General features: G+C 35.5%; 1 protein-coding gene across 13 annotated transcripts in view; it reads right to left on the reverse strand.

The window, feature by feature from the left end:
• The window catches only part of FAM227B (family with sequence similarity 227 member B), a 290,230-nt gene that overhangs the window by 240,974 nt on the left and 21,319 nt on the right, over positions 1-27,937 (reverse strand). For 12 of the 13 annotated variants that reach the window (XR_008494152.1, XM_054451200.1, XM_054451199.1 and 9 more), the window contains 5 exons: positions 18,054-18,285; positions 16,332-16,399; positions 5,922-5,957; positions 5,034-5,138; positions 3,339-3,437 (listed from right to left, as the gene is read on the reverse strand). Coding sequence is in view for 12 of the 13 variants with exons in the window: in XM_054451200.1 (XP_054307175.1) it covers positions 3,339-3,437; positions 5,034-5,138; positions 5,922-5,957; positions 16,332-16,399; positions 18,054-18,285 (540 nt within the window). In the remaining variant the exon portion in view is untranslated. The remainder of the gene's footprint in view (positions 1-3,338; positions 3,438-5,033; positions 5,139-5,921; positions 5,958-16,331; positions 16,400-18,053; positions 18,286-27,937) is intronic. The other variant, XM_054451203.1, reaches the window with a different exon arrangement.

The following is a 27,937-nucleotide window of genomic DNA, read 5'->3' on the forward strand; positions in this document are numbered from 1 at the left end:
GGGCTCTCTTTTCTGTTCTATGCGTATATGTGTCTGTTTTTATGCCAATACTCTGCTTTTTTTGGTTACTACAGCATTGTAGTTTATTTTGAAGTTAGGTAGGGTGATACTTCAAGCTTTGTTCTTTTTGCTCAAGATTGCTCAGACTATTCAGGATCTTCCGTAGTTCCACATAAATTTTAGGACTGTTTTTTTCTATCTCTGTTTAAACATCACTGGAATTTTGTTAGGGATTGCATTGATTCTGCAGGTTGCTTTGGGTAGTACAGACATTTTAATAATACTAATTCTTTCAATCTATAAACACAGGATATCTTTCCATTTATTTGTGTCATCTTCAATTTCTTTCATCAGTATTTTATATTTCTAGTATACAGATCTCTCACCTCCTTGGTTAAGTTTAAATCTAAGTATTTTACTTTTTGTTATTACTATTGTAAACAGAATTGTTTTCTTGATTTCTTTTTTGTATAATTCATTGTTAGTGTACAGAAATGCTACTAATTTTTGAATGTTGATTTTGTATCCTGCAACTTAATTCATACAATATTTCTAAGTTTTTTGGTGGAATCTTTAGGATTTTCTGTATATAAGATGTTGTTACAAATAGAGATATTTCACTTCTTCCTTTTCTATTAGGATACTTTTATTTCTTTCTCTGGCCTAATTGCTATGGCTTTCTTCTATTTTAATGTAAGAATTTATAGCTATAAATTTCCCTCTTTGCATTGCTTGTGCTGCATCTCATACGTTTTGGTATGTTGTGTTTTTTTCATTTGTCTCAAGGTATTTTCTGATTTCCTTTTTGATTTGTTCTTTGACCCAGTGGTTGTTCAGGAACAATGGGAACTCAATATACTAACAATGGGAGTATAAAATTGTACATTCACCTGGAAAAACAATGTGACATTTTCTCATTAAGCTGATCATTTTCATACCAAACAACCCCACAATTCCTTTCCTTCTTTGTATGTCTCATACCTTCTGTTTGAGAGCAGGGCACTTTCATAGGCCTGTAGAAACTGGTATATAATATTTATGCTTGGGGATAGGCATTCCTCTTCTTTTGCTAAGCCTTTAGGAGCTGGACTCAAGTCAAGTAATGAGCTGTATTTGGGTTTTGTTTCTTCTATGGTCACTCTCAGTGAAACACAGGCTTCAATTTGCTCCTGTGCTACCTCATTTTTAGATTTCTCAAATAACCAACTTTTGGCCTAATTGAGTTTCTTTCTTTATTTTCTCTTTTTAATGTTATTAATTTTCTCTCTGATCTTTATTATTTTATTTTCTTCTGCTTTCCATAGGTTTGGCTTTTTTTTTTTTCTTTTTCCACTTTCTTAAGGTAGAAGCTGAACTTTCTCTTTCTGGAGAACTTTCTCTTTTTTCTAATGTAGGCATTTTAATTCTATGATTTTCTCTCTAAATACTGCTTTAGTTATATCTCACACATTTTAATCTGTTTTCATTTTCATTTAGTTCAAAATAATTTTTGATTTCCTTATTGATTCCTGATTTGATCCATGGTTACTGAGAATTGTGTTGATTTCCAAATATTTGGGGATTTTCTAGATATGTTATTATTTTATAATATAATTTCATGTTGGTCTGAAAACACTGTTTGACTTGAATTCTTATAAACTTATTAGGATATTTTCATAGCTCAGAATATAGTTAATCATAGCAAATGTTTAATGTGGACTTGAGAAAAATGTGTATTCTGCTGTTACTGGGAGGGGCTATGATTTGAATGTGTCCCCCAAAGTTCATGTATTGAAAACTTGATCCCCATTGCAGTGGTGTTGGGAGATGAGACCTAATGGGAGGTGTTTGGGTCTTGGGGACATTACCCTCATGAACAGATTATGCCATTATCACAGAAGTGGGTTTGTTATCATAGGAGGGGCCCTCTTGCTTGTTCCCTCTCTCACTCTTCTACTTGCTGCCAAGGGATGATGCAGCAAAAAGGCCCTCACCACATGCCGGTCCGTCTATCTTGGACTTCCCAGCCTACTGTGAGCCAATTCATTCTGTTCATTATAAATCACCATTCTGTTATCGTAGCACAAAACCAACTAATAGAAGAGAGATGTTTAATAAATGTCAATTATGTCAAGTTGCTTGACAGTGTTGTTCAAGCCTTCTATATCATAATGTATCTTTACTGATTTTCTGTATATTCCACCAACTATTCAAAGAAGGAGCTGAAGTCTCTATACGTACTGATTTGTGTATTTCTCTTTGAAGTATTACAAGTTTTTATTAAATGTGTTTTGAAGCATTTTTATTAGGTGCATAAATATTTGGAATTGTTATGTTAGGTTGATGAATTGACCACTTCAACATTACAAAATTACTTTCTTTATCCCTGGCAACATTGCTTTGAAATCTACTTTGTATGATGGATTAAAAAAAACTGACTTTGTAAGTTAAATGCCTTTCTTTTGTTGCTGTTTAGAGGGGAATGATGCACTTTTCAGGTATTTGTCTTTTTTGAAGTAAAGGTCCCAAGAGCAATTTTTTTTAAACATTAAGGGTATTATAACATTATCACTGAAATTCTTCTAGTAAAACATTTTCAGGTGCTGTTTATTTCTTCTCTTATTGATTCCCAGATACCCCCTCTGATATGGTTTGGCTGTGTCTCCCCAAACAAATCCCATCTTGAATTGTAATCCCCACATGTCGAGGGAGGGACCTGGAGGGAGGTGACTGAATCATGGGAATGGTTTCCCCCATGATGTTCTTGTAATAGTCAATGAGTTCTCATGAGATCGGTGGTTTAAAAAGTGTGGCACTTCCCCTTCCCTTTCTGTCTTTCCTGCCTTCCTGTGAAGAAGGTGCCTGCTTCCCTTTTGCCTTCCACCATGATTGTAAGTTTCCTGAGGCTTCCACAACCATGCGGAAATGTGAGTCAATTATATCTCTTTCCTTCATAAATTGCTCAGTCTTAGGTGGTTCCTTATAAGAGTGTGAAAACAGACTAATACACCTTCTTTATCTGTTCAATCCTAATCAGAATTCTCACCTTTCTAATTCTGGATCTTCTGATTAAAAATCTGACTTAGACTCTAATTATATAATATGTGATATATATTATGATAGATATAATATATGAAGTCTAATTTCAAAGATCCAGAATCTTTTGAAATCTATATTAAAGTTTTAACTCCTCTGAAAGAACTCTAGACATCAAATAGGATTTCTAATGTGTGGAATGCTCAAAAACTAATCTCTGTAGTTGCATCCAGAAAAGCATTTTTGTACTAGACTTATCTCTACTGAAAAATTAATTATGCCAAAAATCAACTTAAAAAATAAATTTTTAAAAATCACTATACCCTAAATTTATGGAGAAACCACCACCAAAAGGAGTCATGCAAAACAGCAATGGAGGCTTCTGAGAGAAAATGAGTCTTCCAGATTTTAAAAACTCTTTCCTATGGAAAAAAACAAAAGAGAGATGCATGGAGATTAAAATATATTACAAAACATGTTAATGTAGATCAGCACTTTCCAACAGAAATTTAACATGAGCCACATACATAATGTTAAATTTTCTTGTAGCCACATTAAAAAAGTAAAAAGTGAAATTAATTTTAGTGATATTTTATTTAACCAAATATATTTAAAATATCATTTCAACATAATTTTTATAAAAATTATTAAAATATTTTGCATTCTATTTTTAGTACTAAGCATTTGAAATATGGTATATATTTTTGATAGCAAATCTCAACTTGAACACTACATTTTCATCAGAAGTGCTAGATTAATATTTAGACTTCATAGAATACATGTTTGTAATTTTCTTCCAAACATAATTAAAAGCTTTTTAATAACTAAATCAAATTCAGTTTTTAGATTTATATATAAAGTAGTTAAAAGAAATACAATAAAAAATTCAGCTCCTCAGTCATACTAGTCATATTTCATATGCTCAATAACCATATTTGGCTAGTAGATATGGAAAGGACACCAAGAACAGCAAAAATGTAAGATTCATGCCATTATTTCCCCCTTTTCTACTGAGGACAAATATCAACAATCAATCATGGACTTATATTCCAATAAGCCCCTATCCTAAGCCTGTCTAGTATTCTTCCTAAGCAAACAATTAATCAAAATTGGAATAAACGGCTAAATTTGTCTACTGTAACTACTAGAAAATATAAGTTTTAGTTTAAATAGGCAGATTCAGTAGATTATTTTATCTTCTTATTCACAAAATGTTTTAATGCCAGATTGAGTAACATTCAAGATTTCTTTTAAGTGCATCCAGAGGTAAGAATTCCTCTTCAAGTACAGGTCTATAAAAAGGACATCATATAAACTTTCATGGCAAGAAAATTATTATGTATTCTGTGGGGACACATCTTTTTCATAGGCCACTAAGTATAGTATGATGTACACTGGTAACAGCTTCAACTTGGATTTAATACATTTTAATGAAAAAGAACATATGTAATGTACAAAAACACAAAGAGCAGAAAATTGAAATAGAGGGCAAAATGACCAGTTTTACCAGGTAACCACCCCACCCTTATTTTTAGCCCTCATGCTCACTGGCTATTGATCTAATTACCTCCCAACACCTGCAGTTTTTCATTGTTTGGTTACCCTATAGGGATACTACCCAAAAATTCCCACAGACACTTGAAGACTCAGAAGAAACACCCAGAAGGGTTGTGAAGAAGGGCACTCACAACTTATTTCAGGATCAAAAATGAGCAGGCTAAAACATCCTGAGCTGACAGAGCAGGAACAGACAAGAAGGAAAAAACACGTGTTACGGTTACATGCCAAGCCAGTGTACGCTAGCAACCTCAGGGTCCCAAAGCAGTAACATAGAGTTTAACACATTCTTTTCTGGTAATCAGTGGGTTAGACACATCACTGGTCTTTCCTGCCAAATTTAATGCCCAAAGGATCAAATCTTGTTGAATACCTAATTTATCATAGCTTTAAGTAAAGGTATGATTCATTAAATCATACTGTCAAAATGTATCCTACAATAAAATGAAATATTTACATACATCAAAATTATGGGCTTTTAAAATAAAAAGATAAATTTGTTCGGCATCCAAATGTCTGGGTAGCTGAGTAAGTTCATTTGCTTTGAATCCTGTGAAGCTGCAACCCTAGAAAGAGGAAAATATAACAGGAGAGTAAATATTTCACTCTTCTCACTATAGTAGACTCATATAACTACAAAAGACCAACATTTAACTATCACTCACTAACATAATTACTTTACTTCTTTTTACTAAATTAACTAAAAGGTATATAATCCATCTAAGAAAAACCTTCGGCCACACACGGTGGCTCACGCCTGTAATCCCAGCACATTGGGAGGCTGAAGTGGGTGGATCACTTGAGGTCGGGAGTTCGAGACCAGCCTGGACAACATGGTGAAACCCTGTTTCTATTAAAAATACAAAAATTAGCTGGGCGTCATGGCACACGCCTGTAATCACAGCTACTTGGGAGGCTGAGGCAGGAGAATCACTTGAATCTGGGAGGCAGGGGTTGCAGTGAGCCGAGGTTGCGCCACTGCACTCCAGCCTGGGCCACAGAGTGAGGCTCCATTCCCCACACCCCCTGCAAAAAAAGAAAAACTTTCATATTTTCTGCTTCTTTGAAATTAAGAACCCTAGCACATTCATATGCCATATCTAAAATAAAAACAAAATCATATTTCAGAACTAATTTTGATATAAACTCAAATGATCAAGAATTTTAGCTAGACTACACATAAGTAAATAAAGACTAGGCAGAAAGAGAAAGCTTCTATACCTGTTTCCAACTCTCTCCTCTGGTACCTCTCTCTATATTTAGAGCTATGTTTATATTGTTGTAAACATTATTTTAGTCCTACATAACACACTTGATATACAATCTGGCAGAACAGAAATTTTAAGTACCTCTATATTCTTCTCTGTTTCCATTTCATCTGAAAGCTGGAAAACATTTTAAATAAAATCTTTAAAACTCTAAATTAAAGAAATTTTACATTTAGTAAATTTGTTCAGTTAACTAGTATGCATAGATAAATATAGATACATGTATATATATCCTACAGAGGCCTAAAATACTATTGCTGTGTTTGATACTGGAAATTCAAAGATGGCCTTTGCCCTCAAACTAGTTATGGTTCAAAAACGGAATCAGATACATATACAAGCAAAACAAATAGATATAAGGGCTATAATAAATAAACTACTTATTACAGTTAGGTTCCCTGGGAAATAGACTCTCTGGGGAAGTTTAGTGTTCAGAATGTTTATTGCGAGTGCTTTTGGAATCAATGCCTTTTGGAATCAATGCCTTTGGCAGTCAAGGGAAGAGGCAGGATTGGGCAGATGGAGAAGTTAGCTATGATGGAGACCTAATAGCCACAACTGGCTCGAAGAAGAGTTCTAGAGCTGAAAGTATCGATCAGAGCTGTCCTGCATTGGACTGAAATAGCCAAGCCTTTCTGCTCCAACTTGAGCAGTCATTGGATGGTTCCTGGAAAGATGTTTCCTCAGAAGAGGAAGTTCTCTGGAGGTAAGTAAACCAATGAAGGGGCTGACAGTTGAAGGGTGTCCCTTAACAGCACTCTTAGGCCCTAAAGCACAGATCCTTCTTTGAAAGGGAATTGGGTGGCAAATTTTAATGTCTACTACACTGCTTTATACACATAGATTAGTTTTTGATCATCTAGTCATGTTTACATACATATATATAAAACATACATTATATATATATACTAAGACAGACATAGATGGATAGATAGATGATAGATAGATAGATAGATAGATAGCAGGTTAATTTCCACATTCCTAATTACTCCAACAATAACTAAGCTTACAAGTAAGTTTTACACACACAATACCACACATACACACATATTACACACATATTACACACACATATATTAGAAAGGAGATGACATATGACATATAAAACAAATTGGAAAGAAAGATGTATTGCTTCCAGAAAGAGGATCATATTATTCTCACTTTTTAAAGTGTACACAGGAATAAGAAAGAGAGACTTTTTAGGAAAAATGAGATCAAATATGATTGGAAAGAAGGCTATGTGCTTGAAAGCTATAGATCAATAAAGATGGGGTCAGAAATGGGACTATATTAAAATAGGAGGCTGCCATACAGCAAAGGAAACAATTAACAGAGTGATGACACAACCTTTGTAATGGGAGAAAATATTTGCAAACCATTTATTTAACAAGAGACAAATATCCAGAATATATTAGTATTTAAGGCACTGGAACAACTCAACAGCAAAAATAAACAACAAATAATACCATGAAAAAGTAGGCAAAGGATCTGAATATACATTTCCCAAAAGAAGACATACAAATGGCCTAAGAAAAACGTTCAACATCACAAATCATTAGAGAAATGCAAGTCAAACCCACAATGAAATATCATCTTATCCAAGTCAGAATGGCTATTATCAAAAGACAACAAATGCTAGTAAGGATGAAGAGAAAAGAGAATTCTTATAATATTATTGGTGGGAATGTAAATTAGTACAGCTATCATGGAAAACAGTACAGAGGTTTCTCAAAAAACTAAAAATAGAACCGTCATACAATTAGTCCAGCAATCCCACTACTCAGTATCTCTCCAAAAGAAAGGAAATCAAAGGGATACCTGCACTCTCAGGTTTACTGGAACACTATTCACAGTAGCTAAGGTATAGAACCAACCTAAGTTTCCATCAAAGGATAAATAGATAAAATGTGGTGTACATACACAATGGAATACTACTTAGCCATTAAACGAATGAAATCCTGTCATTTGCAGCAATATGGATAAAACTGGAGGTTGTTTGTTAAGGGAAATAAGGCACAGAAAGACTTATGTGTTCTTACTCATAAGTGGGAACTTAAAAAGTTTATTTTGTGGAGGTATAGAGTAGAATGGTGGTTACCAGAGGCTGTGAGAAGGGTGTTTGGGGAGTGGAGGAGATTAAGAGAGGTTGGTTAATGTGTACAAACATATAGTTATTTAGAATGATTAAGTTCTACTGTTTGATAGCATAGTAGGGCAACTATAGTTAGCAACAATGTATTGTATATTTCAAAATAGCTATAAAAGAATATTTGAAATGTTCCTGACACAAAAAATGATAGCTATTCTAAATAACCTGATTTGATCATTACACATTGCATGCATGCATCAAAATATCACATGTACCCTGTAAATGGGTACAATGATTATGTATCAATAAAAAAGATGAAGTCAGATTTAATTAAATGTTAAGGTTAATCTCCAAGTCCTGGCTTTATTCTGCAGGAGGAAAAGAAACAGTGGAAGTTTTCAAGCAGCAGAGTTGCAGTAACAAAAAACATAGTTTTTGGTCATATAACCTGAAAACGAGACCACAAAAATATAAATACATGTTAAAATTCTGATTGATACATCCAATAAAACTTTTATATTTAACAAAAAGAATAAGTATTAAAACTTTTGTTAGTATAATTTACCTAAAGCCCATTTCAATAGATTTTGAAAAGTCATTTGATAAAATTAAGCAGCCAGAATTTTAAAACTTCTTTGAAAGGAGCATGCCTTGTAAATGTGAGGAAATACAGAAAAGCCACTTGGCTGAGCAAGTGCCCAGCTACTAACCAGTATGCTTAAGCACCATCTACTACTGAACCACATCCCAAACTTCAACACTAAAAATACTTTGCAAATACATGCCCCGATAAAACCAAGGACAATAATTCAGCTACAAAAAAAGACCCAACACAAAGTCTCAGCCCTCTGAAAACATCCAGAAACAAAGCCAATTGACTACACTCAAACTACACCACAGTTAAAGGAACATCAGCCCATACAGATGAGAAAGAATCAGCACAAGAACTCTGGCATATCAAAAAGCCAAAGTGTCTTTTTCCTCCAAATGACACACTAGTTCCAGTAATAGTGCTTAACCAGGTTGAAATGGCTGAAATGACAGGCAAAGAATTCAGAACATGGATAGAAATAAAGATCATGAAAATTCAGGAGAAACTGAAACCAACTCCAAAGAATCTAAGGATTACAATAAAACAATACAGGAGCTGAAAGTTGAAATGATAATTTTAAGAAAGAACCAAACTGAACTTACAGAGCTGAAAAACACACTACAAGTATTTAATAACACAATCACAAGTATTAACAGCAGAATAGACCACGCTGAGGAATGAATCTCAGACTTCAAAGATTGCTTCTCAGAAATAACTCAGTCACACAAAAATAAATAAAAAATAATGAACAAAACCTCTGAGAAATATGAGATCATGTAAAGAGATCAAATCTATACTCACTAGAGTTCCTGAAAAAGGGGGAGAGAAAAGGAACTTGGAAAACATATTTCAGGACATCATCCATGATAATTTCCCAAATCTCGTTAGAGAGGCCAAAATTCAAATTCAGGAAACGCAGACAGAACCCTTGTGAGATACTATACAAGATGACCATCCACAAGACACATAGTTATCAGATTCTCCAAGGTTGACATGAAAGAAAAAATATTAAATGCGGCTAGAGAGAAGGGCAGGTAAACCTACAAAGGGAACCTCACCAGGCTAACAGCAGACCTTTCAGCAAAAATCCTACAAGCCAGAAGAGATTGGGGGCCTATATTCAGTATTCTTTTTTTTTTTTTTTGAGACAGAGCTTCGCTCTTGTTGCCCAGGCTGGAGTGCAGTGGCACAATCTTGGCTCACTGCAACTTCCCCCTCTCAGGTTCAAGTTCTCCTGCCTCAGCCTCCCAAGTAGCTGGAATTATGCACCACTGCGCCTGGCTAATTTTGTATTTTTAGCAGAGACAGGGTTTCACCATGTTGGTCAGGATGGTCTCAAATTCTTGACCTTATGTGATCTACCTGCTTCGGCCTCCCAAAGTGCTGGATTACAGGCGTGAGCCACTGTACCCAGCTGTATTCAGTATTCTTAAAGAAAAGAAATTCCAACTAAGAATTTCGTATCTAGCCAAACTAAGCTTCATAAGTGAAGGAGAAATAAGATCTTTTTCAGACAAGCAAATGTTAAAGGAATTCATTACCAACAGACCTGCTTTGCAAGAGGTCCTTCAGGGAGTACTAAATATGGAAATCAAAGACCGTTACTAGCCACCAGAGAAACGTATTTAAGTACATACACCAGTGACACTAAAAAGTACCCACACAATCAAGTCTGCATAATAACGAACTAACAACAAGATGACAGCCCTAGGGGAACTATCAGACCTGAACTATGCAAGGCCATCTTGCCCAAAAGATGGGGCCAGTCCATCTTGGGCACCCCTTGGTCTGCTGGCCTCTCACAGAGCCCCAGCCTGGCTGTACCTGCTTGCAGTACACATACCAGTGACACTATAAAGCAACCACATAAACAAATCTGCATAATAACCAGCTAACATCATGATGACAGGATCAAATCAACACATATCAATACTAACTTTGAATGTAAATGGGGGCTAAATGCCCCCATTAAAAGGCAGAGTGGAAAGCTGGATAAAGAACCAAGATCCATTAGTATGCTATCTTCAAGAGACCCATCTCGCATGCAATGACGCACACAGGCTGAAAGTAAAGAAATGGAAAAAAATTTACCAAGAAACTGAGAAACAGAAAAAAGCAGGAGTTGCAATCCTAATTTCAGACAAAACAGACTTTAAACCAACAAAAATCAAAAAAGACAAGGGAATTACATAATGGTAAAAGACTCAATTAAACAAGAAGACCTAACTATCCTAAGTATATATGCACCCAACACAGGAGCACCCAGATTCATAAAGCAAGTTCTTAGAGACCTTCAAAGAGACTTAGATTCCCACAAAGTAATACTGGAAGACTTTTAACACCCCACTGACAATATTAGGACAGATCATTGAGGCAGAAAATTAACAAAGCTATTCAGGACCTAAACCCAGCGCTGGGTCAAATGGACCTGGTGGACATCTACAGAACTCACCACTCCAAAATAACAGAATACACATTCTCATTGCCCACATGGGATATACTCTAAAATCGATCACATAATCAGAAGTAAAACACTCCTCAGCAAATGCAAAAGAAATGAATTCATGACAGTCTTTTGGACCACGCAGCAATCAAATTAGAAATCAAGACTAAGAAATTCACTCAAAACCATACAATTACATGGAAATTGAATAACCTGCTACTGAATGACTTTTAGGGAAAAAAACCTGGAATTAAGGCAGAAATCAAGAAGTCCTTTGGAACTGATGAGAACAAACATATAACATACCAGAATCTCTGGGACACAGCTAAGGCAGTGTTAAGAGGGAAATTTATAGCACTAAATGCCAACATCAAAAAGTTAAAAAGATCTGAAGTTAACAACCTAACATCACAACTAAAAGAACCAGGGAACCAAAAGAAAACCAACCCCAAAGCTAGCAGAAGACAAAAAATAACCAAAATCAGAGCTGAACTGAAGGAGACTGAGACACAAAAAAACATTCAGAAGATCAATAAATCCAGGACAACTCCTGTTTTGTTTTTTTTTAATTAACAAAATAGACTGCTAGTTAGACTAACAAAGAGGAAAACAGAGAAGAATCAAATAAACACAATCAGAAATGATAAGGGAATAGGAGGTCAGCATAAAAATTTACAGATCATAAAGACCTTGCTGATAAAATAGGTTGCAGTAAAGGAAGCGGCCAAAACCCACCAAAACCAAAATGGCAACAAGAGTGACAGATCTCAAGTCATCCTCACTGCTACACTCCCACCAGCACCATGACAGTTTACAAATGACATGACAATGTCAGGAAGTTACTCTTTTTGGTCTAAAAAGGGGAGGCATGAATAATCCACCTCTTGTTTAGCACATCATCAAAAATAACCATAAAAATGGGCAACCAGCAGCCCTTGGGGGTCCTCTGTCTATGGAGTAGCCATTTTTTCATTCCTTTACTTTCTTAATAAACTTGCTTTCACTTTGCAAAAAAAAAAAAAAAAAAAAAATTATAAGGGGGATATCACCTCTGACCCCACAGAAATACAACCATCGGAGAATACTATAAGCACCTCCGTGCACATAAACTAGAAAATCTGGAAGAAACTGATAAATTCCTGGACACATATACCCTCCCAAGACTGAGCCAAAAAGAAATTGAATCCCTGAACAGACCAATAATGAGGTCTGAAATTGAATCAGTAATAAATAGCCAGCCTATCAACCTATTAAAGCCCAGGACCAGATAAATTCACAACTGAATTCTACCAGATGTACAAAGAAGGGCTGGTACCATACCTGCTGAAACTATTCCAAAAAATTAAGGAAGAAGGACTCCTCCCTAACTCATTCTATGAGGCCAGCATCATCCTGTTACTAAAACCGGGCAGAGATACAACAAAAAAAAGAGAACTACAGGCCAATACTCTTGATGAACATTGACGCAAAAATCCTCAACAAAATACTGGCAAACTGAATCCAGCAGTACATCAAAAAGCTTATCCACACAATCAAGTAGGCTTTATCCCTGGGATGCAAAATTGGATCAATATATGCAAATCAATAAGTGTGATTCATCACATAAACAAAACTAAAATAAAAAAGCCACATGATTATCTCAATAGATGCAGAAAAGGCTTTCGATAAAATTCAACATCCTTTCATGTGAAAAACTCTCATTAAACTACATATTGAAGGTACATACCTCAAAATAATAACAGCCAACTATGACAAACTTAACAGCCAATGTTATAATAAATGGGCAAAAGCTGGAAGCATTCCCCTTGAAAACTGGCACAAGAAAAGGATGCCCTCTCTCACCACTTCCATTGAACATAGTATTGGAAGCCCTAGTCAGAGCTATCAGGCAGGAGAAAGAAATAAAGGGCATCCAAATAGAAAGAAAAGAAGTCATACTACCCTGTTTTCAGATGGCATTATCCTATGCCTAGAAAACCCCATAGTCTCAAAAGCTCCTTAAGCTGATAAACGACTTCAGTGAAGTCTCAGGATACAAAATTAATGTATAAAAATCATTAGTACTCCTATATACCAACAACACTCAAGCCAAGAGCCAAATCAGAAACACAATCCCATTAACGATTGCCAGAGACACACAAAAATATCTAGGAATACTGCTTACCAGGGAGGTGAAAGATCTCCCTTTCAAAACACTTCTCGGATCTAATTAAACTAAAGAGCTTCTGCACAGCAAAAGAAACTACCAACAGAGTGAACAGGCAACCTACAGAATGGGAGAAAATTATTGCAACCTACTCATCTGACAAAGGGCTAATATCCAGAATCTACAAAGAACTCAAACAAATTTACAAGAAAAAAACAAACCCATCAAAAAGTGGGCGAAGGATATGAACAGACACTTCTCAAAAGAAGACATTTATGCAGCCAAAAAACACATGAAAAAATGCTCATCATCACTGGCCATCAGAGAAATGCAAATCAAAACCACAATGAGATACCATCTCACACCAGTTAGAATGGCGATCATTAAAAAGTCAGGAAACAACAGGTGCTAGAGAGGATGTGGAGAAATAGGAACACTTTTACACTGTTGGTGGGACTGTAAACTAGTTCAACCACTGTGGAAGTCAGTGTGGCGACTCCTCAGGGATCTAGAACTGGAAATACCATTTGACCCAGCCATCCCATTACTGGGTATATACCCAAAGGATTATAAATCATGCTTCTATAAAGACACATGCACACGTATGTTTACTGTGGCACTATTCACAATAGCAAAGACTTGGGACCAACCCAAATGTCCAACAATGATAGACTGGATTAAGAAAATGTGGCACATATACACCATGGAATACTATGCAGCCATAAAAAATGATGAGTTCATGTCCTTTGTAGGGACATGGATGAAACTGGAAACCATCATTCTCAGCAAACTATCGCAAGGACAAAAAACCAAACACTGCATGTTCTCACTCATAGGTGGGAACTGAACAATGAGAACACATGGACACAGGAAGGGGAATATCACACTCTGGGGACTGTTGTGGGGTGGGGGGAGGGGGAGGGATAGCATTAGGAGATATACCTAATGCGAAATGACGAGTTAATGGGTGCAGCACACCAACATGGCACATGTATACATATGTAACAAACCTGCACATTGTGCAAATGTACCCTAAAACTTAAAGTATAATAATAAAATAAAATAAAATTAAAAAAAAGAAATCGGAGATGACACAAACAAATGGAAAAACATTCCATGCTCGTGAACAGGAAGAATCAATATTATTAAAATGACCATAACTGCCCAAAGCAATTTGTAGATTCAATGCTATTCCTATTAAACTACCAATCACATTATTCACAGAACTAGAAAAGACTATTTTTAAATTCACATGGAACCAAAAAAAGAGCTAAAATACCCAAGACAATCCTAAGCAAAAACAACAAAGCTGGGGGATGCTACTTAACTTCAAACTATTATAAACTACAGGGCTACAGCCACCCAAACAGCATGGAACTGGTACAAAAACAGACACATAGACCAATGGAACAGAATAAAGAACCCATAAATAAGGCCACATATCTACAACTATCTGATCTTTGATAAAGCTGACAAAAACCAGCAATAGGAAAAGGACTCCCTATTCAATAAATAGTGCTGGGATAACTGGCTAGCCATATGCAGAAGATTGAAACTGGACCTTTTCCTTGCACCTTATACAAAAGTTAACTCAAGATAGATTAAAGACCAAAATGTAAAACCCAAAACTATGAAAACCCTGGAAGACAACCTAGGTAATACCATTCTGGACATAGGTATGGGCAAAGATTTCATGACAAAAATGCCAAATGCAACTGCAACAAAAGCAAAAAATGACAAATAGGATCCAATTGAACTAAAGAGCTTCTGCACAGCAAAATAAACTACCAACAGAGTAAACAACCAACCTACAGAATGGGAGAAAATATTTGCAAACCACGCATCTTACAAAGGTCTAATATCCAAAACTCACATGGAACTTAATAAGAAAAAAGCACATAATCCCATTAAAAAGTGGGCAAAAGGCATGAACAAACACTTTTCAAAAGAAAACATACATGCAGCCAACAAACATGAAAAAAGCTCAACATCACTGATCATTAGAGAAGTGCAAGTCAAAACCACAATGAGATACCATCTCACACCAGTCAGAATAACTGTTATTAAAAAGTCAAAAAATAACAGAAGCTGACAAGGTTGCTGAGAAAAGGGAATGCTTATAATACTCAGCTGGTGGGAATATAAATTAGTTCAGCCACTGTGGGAAGCAGTTTGATAATTTCTGAAAGAACTCAAAAGGAATATATATCATTCTACCATAAAGACACATGCAAATATATGTTCACTGCAGCACTATTCACATAGCAAAGGCATGGAATCAACCTAAATGCCCATCAATGGTTGACTGCATAAAGAAAATGTGGTATATATACACCATGGAATACTATGCAGCCCTAAGAAACAACAAGATCATGTCCTTTGCAGGTATATGGATGCAGCTGGAGGCCATTATCCTTAGCAAACTAATGCAGGAACAGAAAAACAAATACTGCATGTTCTCACTTTTAAGTGGGAGCTAAATTATGAGAATACATGAACTCATAGAGGGGAACAACAGACACTGGGGCCTATTGAAGGGTGGATGGTAGGAGGAGGGAGAAAATCAGGAATAATAACTAATGGGCACTAAGTTTAATACCTGGGTGACAAAACAATCTGTACAACAAACCTGCATGTCACAAGTTTATTTATATAACAAACCTGCACATGTAACCCTGAACTGAAAATAAAAGTTAAATTTTTAAAAATAAAGTATTAAAATGAGGTGGCTAAACTAATGGTGATACAAAGTTTTTCTAGCTCTAACATTATATAATTTTAGAACATATTTTTAAAAAGACTAAGTATCTGAAAGTAATTCAAAAGACTTGCCATTTTTATCAAAATCTCAAAAAGATTTTTTAAAATTGGCAAAGTAAAGGTCATCAAAAAGAATTATTAATTTTCTAAAATAAGAGGGCTGATATAGGACCAGCACTACTAAGTATGTTATAAATTATTAAATAACCAAAAAACGTAATAGTATACCTTGAAATAAGTCTTCAAATAACTTGCAGTTATGTGAAGATGCCAATACTCAGTAATATTGAGTATGAAAAGAAGGTAAGTGCAGCTATCTTTAAAACATAGAGATAGACTGCTAACAGTAGACTAAAAGGACATTTACAAAAATGTTATTAGTGCTCATCTGTGGAAATGTAGTGTTTATATTTTCTGTGAAAATCCAACTTTCAAAGATGATAAAAACATAGATACCATACCATTATCTTTTTTTTCTTATGGTACTTCTTTAGAAATTCCCCATATCGTTCCAATTTTCTGTAAGAACCTTTAAGAAAATACGAATTCACAGTACATATATTAAACATATGTACCTCCTCTAAAAATAAACAAAATTTTAAATACTTTAAACAAATTATACACAAAATTATTCAATGAAATCAACTAGCAATTTTGATAAGTATATGTTAATACACACTGTTAGCTGAATGAATAATTGGAATTATTATATAAAGTATATCTTCTGTTTCCTTTTTCTGAAATATCACGTTCCAACTAACATGTCTGTGGCACTTACCCCTATGTCTAAAGTTTTATGTCAATCCCTTCTCCTAAAAAAGTCCACATTTTTCAAATAGCTCAGCCACTTACATTTGGTTGTTTCATGGTCACCTTAATTTCAATAAAGTGCAGTACTGTGGAGCATGGCCCAGTGAGACAATATGGGGGGCTCTGAAGTCAGATAACCCAGATAGACTTGAATCCAAGTCCTGATATCTACATATTGAGGACAATATATATATATATATATATAAATTACCTTTTTTAAAAAACGGAAGATATGAAAGGATATGTTCATACTTTGTTTACTTGTGGGTATTTTATTTCATTACAAGATGAATTTATATGCACACACGGGTGTCTGTGTGTATGTGTGTATACAAGCTATATATATGTGTGTGTATTTATATATACATACACAGAAGCTATATATAACTTTTATACATTAAAAAATATATAAAATTTAAAAAATTTACAATTTAAATATGAAAATTTTAAAAAAGTTAATTTAATAGAAGTGTATTTAAACACATCTTCAGAATTACACAAATCTAAGTTCAAAAAAGAATATTAAATACCAAAATAACATATGAATCTAATACCTAAAAATACTTTAAAAGTACAACTAGTATCATTTTCAAGACTTATATATATGACAAATTTGCCCATTAAATCAAGAATAAGACAAGAATAATTATAAGTATTTAAAACTATTCTGGAAATGTTAATACAATTAGATAAGAAAAATGTTATACAAATATTGAAAAGAAGTAAAAATTATCATTACTTGCTGTATGCTTTGTCATTCATTCAGCTATTCCATAGTGAATACCAGCTACTCCTACAAACTAGCCTGAGAGCCCATATAGGTTAACTATCACCCCTTTTACTTTCAGTTTTAGATATTTCTGTTCTATCCTGACCCTTACTGGTATGTTTGTTTCTAGTAAGAATATTAGTTGATGCAATCTTGCTCCCCTGTTTTCCTAATACTCTGTACCTCCACTCCAATTTAACAAAAGCTTAACAGTTTAACAACTGTTTTAAGGCTTTGTTTTAGTAATACTTCCTTTGAAACCACATATTTATGTTCAACTAAAAAAAATCTGTATTGAACCATTTTGAAATGAAGAGGTTTTAAAATAAAATATTTTTAAAATTTATACCTTATAATTTCATTCTTTATGAGATTACACACACACACACACACACACACACACACACACACACACAGAGACAACTGACCATTGCTTTACTAACACAAAAAATAAGGACTGGCCAGGTGCACTGGCTTATGCCTGTAATTCCAACACTTTTGGAGGGTGACGCAGGAGGATCACTTGAGGCCAAGATTTGGAGACCAGCCTGGGAAACATAGTGAGACTCCATTTCTATAAAAGATAAAAATAAATAAGGCTCACTTGTCTCAGAAATCATGCTTTTCCACTTAAATATTTTAGAGGTGTGGTTTTGCAAAATAAGTGAATATTCCTTTAATTTTGATTCCATGATCAAAAGTGCTTCAAATATTCGAGGAACACTTTCCCATAGGTGTGTATAAATTGAAACAAATGAACTATCTTCTTTTATTTTTTTCAGAGTGCATGACCATTTATCACCATCTCTAAAATGGATTTCCCTTGGCCAATAATCCTGCAAAAAATGTGAAAGAGAGAATATAGCTTAAGTCATTTTTAATGAATTTAAATAATAGAGTTCAAAACCAATGAGCTATAATTGAGATTTTATTCCACAGCATTTTTTTTTATCACTTTTTAAAAATCTGAAACAATCACAAATGTCAGAAAAGTTACAAGTGCTTTACTAAAACTATTTTCCTGAATCATTTGAGAATAATTTGCTTATATGATAGCCCATCATCCTTTAAAACCTCAGTGTATATTTCCAAAAACCAAAAACATTCTCCTACGTAATAAATGCAACCATTAGAATCAGGAAATTGGCACTGATACATTATTTACATTTAATACAAAGACTCTATTCAAGTTTCAGTGGAACCAATTATGCCCTTTATAGCAAAAGAATCTAGTTCAGAATAAAAATGTTAAGTTTTGGCTTCATGTCTCTTTGGTCCCTTTCAGTCTATGACAGTTCCATAATATCTGTGGGGAAGGGAAGGGGGAAGATTAGAAGAGATAATTTTAACTTATTTTCATTTTTTTCTAGTTTTATTAAAGTATAATTGACAAATTAAAATTGTAAATATTTATGGTGTGCAATGTGAAGCTTCGATAAATGTATACACTGTGCAATGATTGCCAAAAAGGTAATTAACATACCCATCACCTCACAGAGTTTACGTGTTGAGAACATTTAAGATCTACTCTTTTAGCAATTTTCAAGTACACCATACATTATTACTAACTGTAATCATCATGCTGACCAATTGATCCCCAAATTTATCTGTCCTGTCTGAAACTTTGCACCCTTTAATCCATTTCTCCCTTTCTTTCACAAGCCCCAGTAAGACTCCATTCTACTTTCTGCTCCTATGAGTTCCATTTTTATACATTCCACTTATAAGTGAGATCATGCCACAGTTGCCTTTTTGTGCCTGGCTTATTTTACATAGCATCATGTCCCCCAAGATCATCCACATTGTCAAAAATAGAGAGATCTCTCTTTTCTTTTCTTTCTCTTTCTCTCTCTCTTTTTTTTTTTTTTTTTTTTTTTGAGACAGAGTCTCGCTCTGTCACCCAGATGGAGTGCAGTGGTGTGATCTTGGCTCACTGCAAGCTCCGCCTCCTGGGTTCACGCCATTCTCCTGCCTCAGCCTCCCGAGTAGTTGGGACTACAGGCGCAGCCTCCAGAGTAGTTGGGACTACAGGCGCCCCCCACCATGCCTGGCTAATTTTTTATATTTTTAGTAGAGATGGGGTTTGTGTTATCCAGGATGGTCTCAATCTCCTGACCTCATAATCCGCCCGCCTCAGCCTCCCAAAGTGCTGGGATTACAGGTGTGAGCCACCACGCCCTCCCTCCCTCCCTCCTTCCTTCCTTCCTTCCTTCCTTTCTTCTGTCCTTCCTTAGCCTCCCAAAGTGCTGAGATTATAGGCGTGAGCCACCGCACCTGGCCCTTCCTTCCTTTTTTTTTTTTTTTTTTTTTTTGGAGTCTTGCTCTGTTGCCCAGGCTGGAGTGCAGTGGCACGATCTTGGCTCACCACAACCTCTGCCTCCCAGGTTCAAGCGATTCTCCTGCCTCAGCCTCCCAAGTAGCTGGGATTACAGGCACGTGCCACCATGCCCAACTAATTTTTGTATTTTTTAATAGAGATGGGGTTTCACTATGTTGGTCAGGCTGGTCTCCAACTCCTGACCTCATGATCTGCTCGCCTAGGCCTCCCAAAATGCTGAGATTACAGGCATGAGCCACCGCGCCCAGCCTCTTTCTTAAGGCTGAATAATATTCTATTTTGTGTGTGTGTGCGTGTACAAAGAAAATGTGTTCTATGTATATACAGCCACACACACACACATCACATTTTCTTCTTCCATTCTTATGTTGAAAAGCACTTAGGTTGATTCCATATCTTTCTTCCACTTGATCGAATTGGCTATTGAAGCTTGTGCACATGTCATGAAGTTCTCGTGGCATGGTTTTCTGCTCCATCAGGTCATTTAAGCCCTTCTCTCCGCTATTTATTCTAGTTAGCTATTTGTCTTTTTTTTTTTCAAGGTTTTTAGCTTCCTTGCGATGGGTTAGAACATGTTCCTTTAGCTCAGAGAAGTTTGTTATTACTGACCTCCTAGAGCCTACTTCTGTCAACTCATCAAAGTCATTCTCCCTCCAGCTTTGTTCCATTGCTGGCAAGGGGCTGTGATCCTTTGGAGAAGAGGTGCTCTGGTTTTTAGAATTTTCAGATTTTCTGCTCTGGTTTCTCCCCATCTTTGTGGTTTTATCTAACTTTGGTGACCTACAGAAGAGGTTTTGGTGTGGATGTCCTTTTTGTGGATGTTGATGCTATTCCTTTCTGTTTGATAGTTTTTCTTCTAACAATCAGGTCCCTCAACTGCAGGTCTGTTGGAGTTTGCTGGTGGTCCACTCCAGACCCTGTTTGCCTGGGTATCACCAGCGGAGGCTGCAGAACAGCAAATATTGAAGAACAGAAAATATAGTTGCCTGATCCTTACTCTGGAAGCTTCGTCCCAGAGTTGCACTTGCCTGTATAAGGTGTCTGTTGGCCCCTACTGGTAGGTGTCTCCCAGTTAGGCTACACGGCGGTCAGGGATCCATTTGAGGAGGCAGTCTGTCCATTCTCAGAGAACAAACGCCATGCTGGGAGAACCACTGCTCTCTTCAGAGCTGTCAGATAGGGATGTTTAAGTCTGCAGAAGTTGTCTGCTGCCTTTTGTTCAGCTATGCCCTGCCCACAGAGGTGGAGTCTATAGAGGCAGTAGGCCTTGCTGAGCTGCAGTGGGCTCCACCCAGTTCAAGCTTCCTGCCCACTTTGTTTACCTACTCAAGCCTCAGCAACGGCGGACACCCCTCCCCCCACCAGGCTTCAGCCTCGCAGATTGATCTCAGACTGCTGCATCAGCAGTGAGCAAAGTTCCGTGCTTTGGGGACCCACTGAGCCAGGCACAGGAGAGAATCTCCTGGTCTGCCAGTTGCTAACACCGTGGGAAAGGCACAGTATTTGGGCAGGAGTGTACTGATTTTCCAGGTACAGTCTGTCATGGCTTCCCTTGACCAGGAAAGGGAAATGCCCCAACCCCTTGTGCTTCCTGGGTGAGGTGATGCCCCGCCCTGCTTTGGCTCACCTCCGAGGGCTGCACCCTCTGTCCAACCAGTCCCAATGAGATGAAGCAGGTACCTCAGTTGGAAATGCAGAAATCACCCGTCTTCTGTATCGATCACGCTAGGAGCTGTAGACTGGAGCTGTTCCCATTCAGCCTTTTCAGTATATAGATCATTTACCTCCTTATTTTTAAAAATTTTTTTGCTGTCAGAATCTGCATTTTATTTATTTTATTTTTGTTATTTTTTAATTTCAATAGTTTTGGGGGAACAGGTGGTTTTCATTACATGAATAGGTTCTTCAGTGGTGATTTCTGAGATTTTGGTGCACCTATCACCGAAGCAGTATACGCTGTGCCCAATGTGTAGTCTTTTGTACCTCACCCCCCGAACCCTTCCCCCAAGTCCCCAAAGTCCATTGTATTGTTCTTATGCTTTTGTGTCCTCATAGCTTAGCTGCCACTTGTAAGTGAGAACATACGATATTTGATTTTCCATTCTTAAGTTACTTCACTTAGAATAATGGCTCCAACTCCATCCAGGTTGCTTCAAATGCCATTATTTGGTTCCTTTTTATGGCTGAGTAGTATTCTATGGTATATGTACACCACATTTTCTTTATCAACTTGTTGATTGGGCATTTGGGCTGGTTCCATATTTTTGCAAATGCAAATTGTGCAGCTATAAACATGTGAGTGCAAGTGTCTTTTTTATGTAATGACTTCTTTTCCTCTGGGTACATATCTAATAGTGGGATTACTGGATCAAATGGTAGATCTACTTTTAGTTCTTTAGGGAATCTCCATACTGTTTTCCATAGCGATTGTACTACTTTACACTCACACCAACGGAGTAAAAGTGTTCCCTTTCTGCCATATCCACATCTATCTATCTATCTATCTATCTATCTATCTATCTATCTATCTATATATATAAAATTTTTTAATTTTGGCAATTCTTGCAGGAGTAAGGTGGTATTGCATTGTGGTTTTTGTATTTCCCTGATAATTAATGATGTTGAGCATTTTTTCATAGGTTTTTTGGCCATTTGTATGTCTTCTTTTGAGAATTGTCTATTCATATCCTTAGCCCACTTTTTGATGGAATTATTTCCTTTTTTTCTTGCTGATTTGAGTTTCTTGTAGATTCTGGATATTAGTCCTTTGTCCAATGCACAGTTTACAAAGACTTTTTTGCAACTCTATGGGTTGTCTGTTTATTCTGCTGATTATTTATTTTGCTGTGCAGAAGACTTTTACTTTAATTAAGTCCCATCTATTTATCTTGGTTTTTGTTGCATTTGTTTTGGGGTTCTTGGTCATGAAGTCTTTGCCTCTGCCGACGTCTAGAAGGGTTTTTCCAATATTATCTTCAGATCTTTATGGTTTCAGGTCTTAGACTTAAGTCTTTGATCCATCTTGATTTGGTTATTGTATATGGTGAGACATGAGGATCCAGTTTCATCCTTCTACATGTGGCTTGCCAATTATCCCACCAACATTTGTTGAACAGGGTTTCCTTCCCCCACTTGATGTTTTTGTTTGCTTTGTTGAAGATCAGTTGGCTGTCAATATTTGACTTTATTTAAAGGTTCTCTGTTCTGTCCATTGGTTTATATGCCCATTTTTATACCAGTACCATGCTGTTTTGGTGACTACAGCCTTATAGTGCAGTTTGAAGTTGGGTATTATAATGCCTCCAGATTTGTTCTTTTTGCTTAGTCTTGCTTTGGGCATGAAGGCATTTTTTTGGTTACATATAAATTTTAGGATTGTTTTTTCTAGTTCTCTGAAGAATGATTATGTTATTTTGATGGGAATTGCACTGAATTTGTAGGTTGCTTTTGGCAGTACAGTCATTTTCACGATATTGATTCTACCCACTCATGAACATGAGATGTGTTTCCATTTGTTTGTGTCATCTATGATTTCTTTCAGTAGTGTTTTATAGTTTATCTTGTAGAGGTCTTTCATCTCCTTGGTTAGACATACTCCTAAGTATTTTTAATTTTATTTTATATTTTATTAATTTAATTTAATTAATTGCAAAAGAGGTGGAGTTCCTGATTTGATTCTCAGCTTGGTTGTTATTTGTATATAGCAGTGCTACTGATTTATATACATTGATATTGTATCCTGAGACTTTACCGAAATCATTTATCAGATCTAGGAGCTTTTCAAATTAGTCTTTATCATCTTCTAGGTATATAATCATATCAACAGTGAACAGTGACAGTTTGATGTATTCTTTACCTATTTGGATGACCTTATTTCTTTCTCTTATCTGATTGTTCTAGCTAGGACTTCAGTTCTGGGTTGAATAGAAGTGGCGAAAGTGGGCATACTTGTCTTGTTCAAGTTCTCAGAAGGAATGTTTTAAACGTTTTCCTGTTCAGTATAATGTTGGCTGTGGGTTTGACATAGCTTTTATTACCTTAAGGTATGTCCCTTCTACGTTGATTTTGCTGAGGGTTTTAATCATGAAGGGATGCTGAATTTTGTACTCAAGAAAGCACCAGAGAAAGGTGAAAACAAACATGAAGGAATTAAAAATAAATACAGAATATGGACCAAAAAACTCCAGAGAAATACATATCATAAATAAAAATCACAAATTCTGGAATGAAAGACACACTTAGAAAAACGCAAAACACACTGAAAAGTTTCAGCAATAGAATCAAACAAGTAGAAGAAAGAATTTCAGAGCTCAAAGTCAAGAAGGCTTTTGAATTGACCCAGTCCAACAAAGACAAAGGAAAAATAATTTTTTAAAAAATGAACAAAGCCTCCAAGGAGTTTGAGATTATGTTACATGACCAAACCTAAAAATAACTGGTATTCCTGAGGAGGAAATCTGAAAGTTTCAAAAACTTACTTGAGGGAATAATCAAGAAAGACTTCCCTGCCTTGCTAGAAATCTAGACATGCAAACAGAGGAAGCTCAATGGATATCCAGGAAATTCATTGCAATATAATCATCACCTAGGCACACAGTCATTAGGTTATCTGAAGTCAAAACAAAGTAAAGAATTTTAAGAGCTGTGAGGCAAAAGCATCAGGTAACCTATAGAGGAAAACCTATCAGATTAACAACAGATTTTTCAGCAGAAACATTATAAGCCAGAAGAGACTGGGGTCCTATCTTTAGCCTCCTTAAACAAAATTATTATCAGTTAAGAATTTTATATCCAGCAAAACTAAGATTCATAAATGAAGACAAGATAAAGTCTTCTTCAGACAAACAAACAATGAGAGAATTTGCCACTACCAAGCCATCACTAAAAGTACTGCTAAAAGGAGTTCTAAATCTTGAAACAAATCTTGAAAACAAAACAAAACAAAATAGAACATCCTTAAGGCATAAATCTCACAGGGCCTATAAAACAATAACACAAAGAAAAAAAAAACCATGGTATTCAAGTAACAACTGGCATGATGAATAGAATAGTACCTCATATCTCAATACATTGGATGTAAATGGCCTAAATGCTCCACTTAGAAGATACAGAATGGCAGAATGGATAAGAATTCATCAACCCAGTATCTGCTATCTTCAAGAGACTCAGCTAACACATAAAGACTCACATAAACCTAAGGTGAAGGGGTGGAAAATGATATTCCATGCAAATTCACACCAAAAGTGCAGGAGTAGCTATTCTTATATCAGACAAAATAAACTTTAAAGCAACAAGAGTTAAAAAAGACAAAGAGGGACATTATATAATGATGAAAGGACTAGTCCAACAGGAAAATATCACAATCCTAAATATATATGCACCTAAAACTGGAGCTCCCAAATTTATAAAACAATTACTACTAGACCTAAGAAATGAGATAGATGGGAACACAATAATAGTGGGGGACTTCAATACTCCACTGACAGCACCAAACAAGTCATCAAAACAGAAAGTCAACAAAGAAATTATGGACTTAAACTATACCCTACAACAAATGGACTTAACAGATATTTACAGAACATACTGGCCAACAAATGCAGAATATACATTCTATTCATCAGCTCATGAAACATTCTCCAAGATAGACCATGTGACAGGCCACAAAACAAGTCTCAATAAATTCAAGAAAATCAAAATTACATGAAGTACTCTTTCAGACCACAATAGAATAAAATTGGAAATCAACCCCAGAAAGAACACTCAAAACCATGCAAATACCTGGAAATAAAATAACCTGCTCCTGAATGGTCGGTGGGTCAACAATGAAATCAAGATGGAAAGTTAAAAATTGAACTGAACAATAATACTGACACAACCTATCAAAACCTCTGAGGTACAGCAAAACCAGTACTAAGAGGAATGTTCACAGCATTAAATACCTACATCAAAAAGCCTGAAAGAGCACAAGAAGACAATCTAAGGTGACACCTCAAGGAACTAGAGAAACAGAAACCAAACCAAACCCAAACCCAGCTGAAGAAATAAGATCACAGCAGAACTAAATGAAATTGAAACAACAAAGACAAAGATAAACTAAACAAAAAGCTGGTTAAATTCTTTGAAAAGATTAACAAAACTGACAGACCATTAGCGAGATTAAGCAAGAAAAGAAGAGAGACGATCCAAATAAGCTCAATTAGGAAAGAAAGGGGAGATATTACAACTGATAACACAGAGATACAAAAGTTTATTCAAGGCTACTGTGAACATCTTCACACACACAAACTAGAAAACCTAGAGGAGATGGATAAATTCCTGGAAATATACAACACTCATAGATTAAACCAGGAAAAAAATAGAAACTCTGAACAGACAAATAATGAGCAGTAATATTGAAATGGTAATAAATAATTACCAACAAAAAAAAAAGTCCAGGACATGGTGAATTCACAGCTGAATTATATTAGACATTCAAAGAAGAATTGGTACCAATCCTACCGAAACTATTCCAAAAGACAGAGAAGGAGGGAATCCTCCCTAAATCATTCTATGAAGCCAGTATCACCTTAATACCAAAACTAGGAAAAGACAACAAAAAAAAGCTACATGCCAATACCTCCTTCTTTAAATTTATCCATAAGTATTTTTTCATGTTATTGTTAAAGAGATTGTTTTCTTGATTTCTTTTTTAAATAGTTAATTGCTAGTACCTAGAAATACTACTCATTTTTGAATGTTGGTTCCATGTTGTGCAAATTTACTGAATTCATTCAGTATTTCTAACAGTTTCTCGAGTCTTTAGAGTTTTGTATATACAAGATTATGTTATCTGCAGAGACAATTTCACTTCTTCCTTTCCTATTTGGATGCTTTGTTTCTTTTTTTTTCTAACTGCTCTAGGAGAACTTTCAATACCATAATGAATAGGAGTGCTGAGTGGGAATACTTGTGTTGTTTCTGTTCTTAGAGGAAAACCTTTCCATTTTTCACTATTGCTTATGATGTTAGATGTGGGCTTTCATATACGGTCCTTATAATCTCAAAGTACATTCTTTCTGTACCTAATTTGCTGAGAGTTTTTAAAATCATGAAGCAATGCTAAATTTTGTTACATGCTTTTTCTTCATCTGTTGAGCTGATAATGATTTTATTCTTTATTCTGCTAATGTGGTTTATCACATTTATTGATTTGTATATGTTGAATCGTCCTTGAATCCCATGAATAAAATCCTACTTGATCATGGTATATGATCCTTTTAATGTACTGTTGAATTGGGTTCGCTTGTTTTTGTTGAGGATTTTGCCATTAGTATTCATCATAAGAGATAACGGTCCACAGTTTTCTTCTCTTTTAGTGTCCTTGTAGTATCAGGGTAACCCTAGCCTCATAAAATAAATTTGAAAGTATTCTTTCCTCTTCTATTTTTCAGAAGCATCTGAGAAAGATTGATATTAATTTTTCTTTCAATGTTTGGTAGTATTCATGAGTAAAGTTAAAGGGTCCTGGGCTTTTGTTTATTGGGAGGTTTTCAATTACTGATTCAATCTCTTTACTCATTATTGGTCTGTTCAGATTTTCTATTTTTTCATGATCCAGTCAAGGTAGGCTGTATGTTTCAAGGAATTTATTCATTTATTTTAGGTTATTCAATTTATTTGTATATAATTTCTCATGGTAGCCTACTATAATTATTTATATTTCTGTGGTGTCAACTTCAATGTCTCCTCTTTCATTTCTGATTCTATTTATTTGAATCTTTAAAGCTTCTTTTTTTCCCTTAGTTTAGCTAGAGATTTGACAGTTTTGTTAATCTTTTCAAAAAACACAATTCAGTTTTGTTGATCATCTCTATTGTTTTTCCAGTCTCTCCATTTATTTCTGCTCCGATCTTTGTTATTTCCTTCCTTCTACCGACTTTGGGCTTAGTTAGTTCTGCTTGTTCTAATTACTTGAGATATAAGTTAGATTGTTTATTTGAGACTTTTTTCTTAATGTAGGCATTTATTGCTATAAACTTGCCTCTTAGAAATCCTTTGTTGCATTCCATAAGTTTTGGTACATTATTTCCATTTTCATTTATCTCAAGATAATTTGATTTCCCTTTTGATTTCTTCCTTGATCTACTGGCTATTCAAGAGCATTTTGTTCG

The sequence above is a fragment of the Pongo pygmaeus genome, chromosome 16 (genome assembly GCF_028885625.2).
Source record: "Pongo pygmaeus isolate AG05252 chromosome 16, NHGRI_mPonPyg2-v2.0_pri, whole genome shotgun sequence".
NCBI classification, from domain to species: domain Eukaryota; kingdom Metazoa; phylum Chordata; class Mammalia; order Primates; family Hominidae; genus Pongo; species Pongo pygmaeus.